At 39.2% G+C, this 6,846-nt stretch overlaps 1 protein-coding gene across 1 annotated transcript; it reads right to left on the bottom strand.

Moving 5' to 3' along the window:
* Positions 1-237: 237 nt before the first annotated feature.
* On the bottom strand, positions 238-2,244 carry LOC117431422 (noggin-2-like). The gene has a single exon (XM_034052302.2). The coding sequence runs from the start codon at positions 886-888 to the stop codon at positions 247-249; it is 642 nt and encodes a 213-aa protein (XP_033908193.1). The 5' UTR covers positions 889-2,244; the 3' UTR covers positions 238-246.
* Positions 2,245-6,846: the final 4,602 nt, after the last annotated feature.

Genomic DNA, 6,846 nt, shown 5'->3' on the forward strand with positions numbered 1-6,846 from the left:
GTCCTGTTCCTTTAAAGAAAACTTTAGCTGCATCTTTAAAAAAAAAAAAAAATATATGTACAAGGTTGATACTTTTATTAGAATGCTATATATAAAAATAGATTTCGCCATAGTGCCCTTCCCAACAACACTATAGCTGTTATGAAAAAAAAAAAAAAAAAAAAAAAAGTACAGTGCAATAGAATTTTCCAGTCTGTGTCGTCCCCCCCCCCCCCCCCCCGCCCCCCCGCCCCCCCCAAAAAAAACTCAACAAGAACACTTGCATTCTGAAATGATTGGATATTGAACAGGTATCCACGTACAGTATTTTTGTCTTAAAAATCCTTGACAATACCACCGGAGGAAAGTCTTGGTAACTGACTTGACTGGTTTACAAAACATCCCCTCTGGGAAAGAACAAGAGCGTTCATTTAAGCAATTCCCTTCCTTGATGTAGCGAGGCCAAAACCGGAGCCCTAGGTCCTTCCAGGTGTAGACCACGGGGCAGTGAGTGTACGTCCACAGCCACTGCAGGAATTTTCTCCGCGCTTTCTTGCCAATTTTCACCCGCATCCCATACGGGGTTTCAGAAAGGTCCAGCTTCTTAATGTCGTTGGGCATCGGTCCAGGAAGCCTGAGCTTTGGGTGTATGTCTTGTATGGACAGGTTGACCTGGACGGGAGTGCTGATGGACATAAAGTTGGGGTCAAAGTTGCTGCCCAGTTTTTTCCTCAGAGTCCTCTCATTTAGGTCCTGCTCCCGGGGGTCGTACTCCGGGTCGGGGTGCTCTATAATATCGATGACCGGTAGCTTATCACTAGGGGAAGGTCGGAGCCGGAGATAGGGCTGACAGGCGCCTGAATGGAAGGAGACCAAAGCGCAGACCAGAATAGCTTGTGAAAACCCCATGTTTAAAAACAAGCATACAAAAAACGTGTTTAGTTATTTTCTGCTTGAGGATGTATTGATTTATTTTCTGCAGATATTATACACTCTGAAATATGGAGCCGGGAGATTTCATAAATAGGCAAAGTCAAAGCCGAGGCAAGGCAATACTTTTAATAGATCGCTGCGGGTTTGAATGACATGGACTTGAGGTCTTTCTTTTTAGGGACCACAAGACTCGCTGTGCGCGTCCAACTTTTTTCACTCTGTCCCAGGCTCCTGGTATAGTGGGGTCTGCAAACCAGTTATGCTCCTACCACCGCTGAATGAAATTAAATAAAAAAACCTCTCTAGTCCTCTTTCTCTTTGCTCTCGCTCTCTTTTTACTCTTTTTCTCCAAAATTCACATAGGGCTTCTGATGGTCGCCATGGTTACACTTGGACTCAAAGCCACGACAAATTGTCTAGACTGGGTGACAGGGGCTGGCGTGGGATTGCAGCCTGGAATGAAATGTTCTTCTATAGATCCGTGTTTCCCAGTAAATAAAAAAAGAACATACATCTAAATAAAAAGCACAAAATCGTCTGAAAAAAACTTTTTGCCCTTTATAGTATCACACTGTTTCGAAACAGCAAGCTGGCTCACAGCTCTTAATAAAGATTTCAGAGGGGAAACAGGTTTGGGGCGCACAGACTTACAAACCAAATCCCAGAATCGAGAAGTAAGTTTTTTTTTTCTTTTGATATTGTGTAAAAAGGCAAATGAAATCCAATACGTTTAACTAGCCCCAGGCTTATTTTCATACGTGATCCTTTGTTTTACTAATGTTACCACAAAATTGTCAGTATGGACTTTTTTGTCCCACAATAATGCGGTGCAAACCACCTTTCACTGGTTACTTCATTTTTCTTCAAAACGAATTAATTCCAACAATAGTCAAAGATGTGAATTTTTCAAATAATAAACGTAAACACAGATAGTTAGTCATAAACTGCAAAATCAAATTCGATGCTCAATATCCACTGAATTGCAAGCTGAAATTCATGCAATTCCTTTTTTCGGAATACAATATTGTCATTTTATTCCCAGCAGAAAACTATACCCCCTCCTGTGAGATAGATGTTCTTTTTTTCTTGCTTGGGTTCAATATCCAAAAGTTAGGAGCAGTGCCATCGATGCATGTCCAGACTGCAATCCGAGTTGAGGAGCCTCTAGGTCGGTCAGTGTTTGTGCCAATCCCCGGGGGAGCTTTTATCCTTTTGATTGCTGGTACAGTAGCTTCTGTGTAAAGAGCTTTGAGATCCGCTCTCTTTTGGTATGTTTGTGCACACTGAGTGTGTGTATGTGTCTCTCTGTTGCGATCCGAACTACATCCCAAGTTAAATATCCCCCTCTGATGGTACTAAGTGTCAGCGGGTACTGCCCACTCCTGTCACTTTCACCGTGATTGACAACCCCCCCCCCCCCCCCCCCCCACCCTCCCTTTTCAGAGATGTTCACAAACAGCAACACACTGGGTCCTAAAGACACCTAGATATTTCTGGAGCGCTGCGCTCACAGACTGTTACATATTTTACAAACATATTTAGATTAAATAACCTATGTCGACATAAAATGCGTAGTGCTTTGCCGATGTATAAATATTTACAGTAGATGTCCCATTAGTGTTCTTCAATGAGTATTTTAAAATATAAATGTATTATATGATTAAACACGTTTTTTTTTTTTTAATCATCATTTACCCGTTACTGGTACTACGGTAATGTTTTATGAATTTGGGTAATTCATAATAGAAAATGTAATTCATATCACGTATTAAAAACAAGTGTCATATCATCTCATTTAAATTAAACATTGTAATGCACGAGACGTTTTTTAAACGTTTGAAATGTTAAAAAAAGATTGACACAACAAAATAAATAAACAATTATTCAAACAAAATAAATTAACAAATAATAGACCATCGTTAATCTGATAGTAGTAGTTGAATACAATATATCTGTATAGCATTGTTTTAATATTACGTAAAGTTTATTGTTTTGTTGAGCCTAATATAATAGAAGTACTGGTACTACCAAAGAGATATACTGTAGTTGGTATCCAGAATTATTACAATATAGTGCAATAACATGAAGTATCTTGAATCATAGTGTCAGTAACCTGATACAGAAGTATCAAAAAATTGCACAAAATAACGCCTGTTTAGCCTATGCGTAGGCTATTCAATAGCTAAATGTTTTGTTAAAAAAAAAATAATGTTGAAATACCAAAAAACTGAAGTAATCACTTGCCGCTGAACACACCAAGTTCCTGTGTGCGTTTTAATTGCTTAATCGCTATTCATACCCCTTAGTTCATCCTAATGAAATATTACCTCACTCACATTAAGAGCGGGATCACATTACAGACAGAGCCTGTCACACATCGGAGACCCTTTCGTTCAGCCCCAAGGTATTCTCCGACATTTTTGGAATTCTATAGCATTTAAAAAATTCTCTTTAAGCTTTTTGTTGCATTCTCTTTGGAATTCTTTACTGATTTTGAATTCGATGCTCCGTGGTAGGCTATTACCCCTCTCAAACAAATTGCCTCCGGATTTGGAACATACAGAACGTTTTAGTATCAGTAATGCCAAGATTTTTTTTCACAACAGTGATAATATTGCTCTTGATAACAAGAGGTAAGACATTTTAAAACCTGGCTGAACAGACTATCGAAATCCAACATACTGCACAATCGAAATGCAACATACTGCACAATCGAAATGCAACATACTGCACAGACTGCAGATAGAGGTTGTCTTATAAGAACATACTGTAAAAAAATAAGAACATGTACAAACAAGAGGTGGCCATTCAGTCCATCCGTGCTTATCCGGTAGCTGATTGATCCCAGAAGTTTGTCAAGTTGGGTCTTAAAGGATCCCAATGATTCCGCATTAAGAGGGCCAGGTAACCTATTCTACATCTTCACTTGTCTCTGTGTAAAGAAGTGTCTCCGACCCTCAGTCATTGCTCTGTCTCCACTTCATTTCTGACTGTGTGTCCTCTGGTCCGGGTTTCTGTGCATCTTAGAGTACTGGTATAGTTAACTTTGATTTGAATCGAGTCCACACAAGTTCTTCTTTATTTAGTTCCCCCAACCTATCTTCATAGCTTATTCTATTTGGAACTGAGATTAGTCTGAGCTAAATGTATTTGCCCCTTAAATAGAATTATTATTAACATAGCACCCCCTAAGGGCTACAGTGGAATTTACACCCTACAGTGGTGTTAGTGGCTCAGCAAACGGTTACACACGATTTACGGCAGGGCGGGGCGTGGCCAGCCAGGGCAGGGGGGTGGGCGCTGACGGTTGCACCCACAAATCTAGCAGGATTATAGGTCATTTAACCCCAAACTACATACACTCAATTCTCATTAATACGAATTTCAACGCACCAGCAAAAAAAATTAGTTTTATTAGTAATTCATATTATCAGGAATCTAAAGCCAAATACATACTGTCAGCTTTTATTCAAGTTACACTAACACTGAAATCTTATTTCAATTAATAATAATAATAATAATTTATTTCTTAGCAGACGCCCTTATCCAGGGCGACTTACAAGAGCAGTGAAAAGTATTATACATTTAAAAGTATTAAAAATACGGCTGTAAATCAAATGAACTGCACAGGCATTTTTAAACCACAAAAGCAAAGCGTCCTAGGGTTCCCACCCGTGACTTACAAAAAAAACGGGACACCAGAGACATTTCGTGCAAAATAAATAAATACATCATATACTTTGACATTTAATGTCCCGGGAAGTTTTAAAAAACCAGAACGGGTGGAACCCTACGGCGTCCTCAACATCATGGTATTCAAATCATAAACATTGACGACTCGCATCCAGTTTGCTGTTCATAGGCCTGTATTATGATATCCCGTTTTTTTTTAGAATGATTGACACAGTGTTCGTGGTAATGTTGAAATCTGTAGCAACATCTTTCTTTTTCTTGTACAGTGCATTATCCACCGCTTTCACCTCCATGTTTTGTCTAGTGCACGTTTTTTACATCATAGGAGCTGTAGTCCCCAAACAGCACTAATACACTACAGAGGCGCTAATGCAGATGCAAGTTAATACATTTCCCAATATCCTTTATTGAAAATATCCTTCTTGTATCTCGGTATCGAGTACACTCCCATTAAATAGCTATATATTAGTAGTTTAGTATTAATAGTAGTAGCAGTAAACGTTTACATCTCTAAAAACTACAGAAGTTTACAACCTTATTATTTACAGTTGTTGTGTGACCGCTGGAAGATAAGTGCTGCGGCACCAAAACCAAGCTTCACCGACTTCCCCTCAGAACTGCAGTTCAAATCAACAGATTAAAATGACGACCAGATTTCAAATTGATTTATCGCGAGACGCCACCTGGGCCTGCCTTTGAGCAAGGCGATGGCCTAGGGCCCCACACCTAAGCCCTGTGCGCGTCACACATTGTGTGATGTCTTCAGAGTCGAAACACTCACGCCAGTATTATGTCGCCCCCCCTAGCAAGTACGAGTCGGGCCATTGTAAAAGGAAAATAAAAAAATATCTAAAGAAATTCAAGTCAAGTGGCGGAGCTCTGCTGCCGTATCTAGACAAACCGCCAAATACAAATCTGCTTCGGGAAGCAAATGAATTCGATTCAGACTCTTCACAATAATCACCTCCAACATATTGATTTGTGTTTACCAATGTAACGTTACCACATTTGCACTTTCTGACTGACAAAGTGGATGTATTTGCTCATGTGAGTGCACTCGATCATAAGAAATTTGATCATCAACACAGCCTGACAGCCTAATCAATAGCCTGACCCTCTTCACAGTCCACCAAAGAAAACCACACAGCGCAGGACAGTGCAGCATCGTCTTTTTTTACTGGAGGCTTTTCTTAAAGTGAGTCGGCTAATATTAATTGACAATAAAATCGAGATTGTGTGTATTAAAGTAAGACGGACCACCACACCAACGGTCGAGTATATGTATCTGCGCCAAAAATGTTTGGAAGTACACTCCTAAATGCAGCGTGGTATAAAATAAAGCTGCTTCTTGGCTAGAATATTCAGAAAAAAAAAACGTCATGATGTTTTGTTGGGCATATTGTTTCAGTGTAATTCACACAGCACAAATTAAAGAGCACTTAAAAAAGGCGGCTGAATGTGCAATATCCAAATCTGAAATGTTACACGTGGATTTGAAAAGTAGATCGGTCAAATATAATTTTAGATTTATATAAAAAGGATAACGTTTGCACAGTTTTTATTTCACTTAAATGACAGCACACATGCAGTATGGCTTGCCTACTTGATTACTGAAGGTGAGCAGTAGCCTACCGTTTTATAGATAAAATGTATATATATTTTTTTTTATTGGGATTTTTTTGGGGGGGAGGAGTGTCGCCGCTTTGGGCCCCACACAGACTAAGACTGGCCCTGGACACCACCAATACGAATGCTAATGTCTTGGAAGAGCACAAAAACAAATACAATCATATATCCAAATTCCCCTCAATCCCAAATTGTTCCCTTCAAATTAGAATTTCCATTATAGTAAATAAATGGGACTTGGGTTAAAAAAAGTATCTGTTTAGTCCCCAAGTGACTTTGTAAACTCACTGTAGTATTTATCATATATGAAAAATGATTTTCAAATATAATACAACACCCTCAGGCATACATTTTAAGGGTGTGGTTAGGGCCACTGAAAAATCCTTTTAACTTTCGTAATCCGGGGGTCCCCTTGACAACAACGGAATCCTAACCTGAAGTTCTTTTGATGACCAGCACTGATCTTTGAGTAGTCTTTGAAGTTTTCTTTATTGATCAGGGCAGTTTTCAACATGTGTGGACAGATGATGTTGACAAAACAGACAGCAAGCTTAGAGTACCAATACTCCTTTACCGTAAAAAAGTTTAAGCAACTCAGTCAACTAGACAAAAGTT

The sequence above is a fragment of the Acipenser ruthenus genome, chromosome 22 (assembly GCF_902713425.1).
Source record: "Acipenser ruthenus chromosome 22, fAciRut3.2 maternal haplotype, whole genome shotgun sequence".
NCBI lineage: Eukaryota > Metazoa > Chordata > Actinopteri > Acipenseriformes > Acipenseridae > Acipenser > Acipenser ruthenus.

What these genes read in the sequence shown, in the direction of transcription:
- LOC117431422 (XM_034052302.2), bottom strand. Translation starts at nt 888, where the DNA reads ATGGGGTTTTCACAAGCTATTCTGGTCTGCGCTTTGGTCTCCTTCCAT.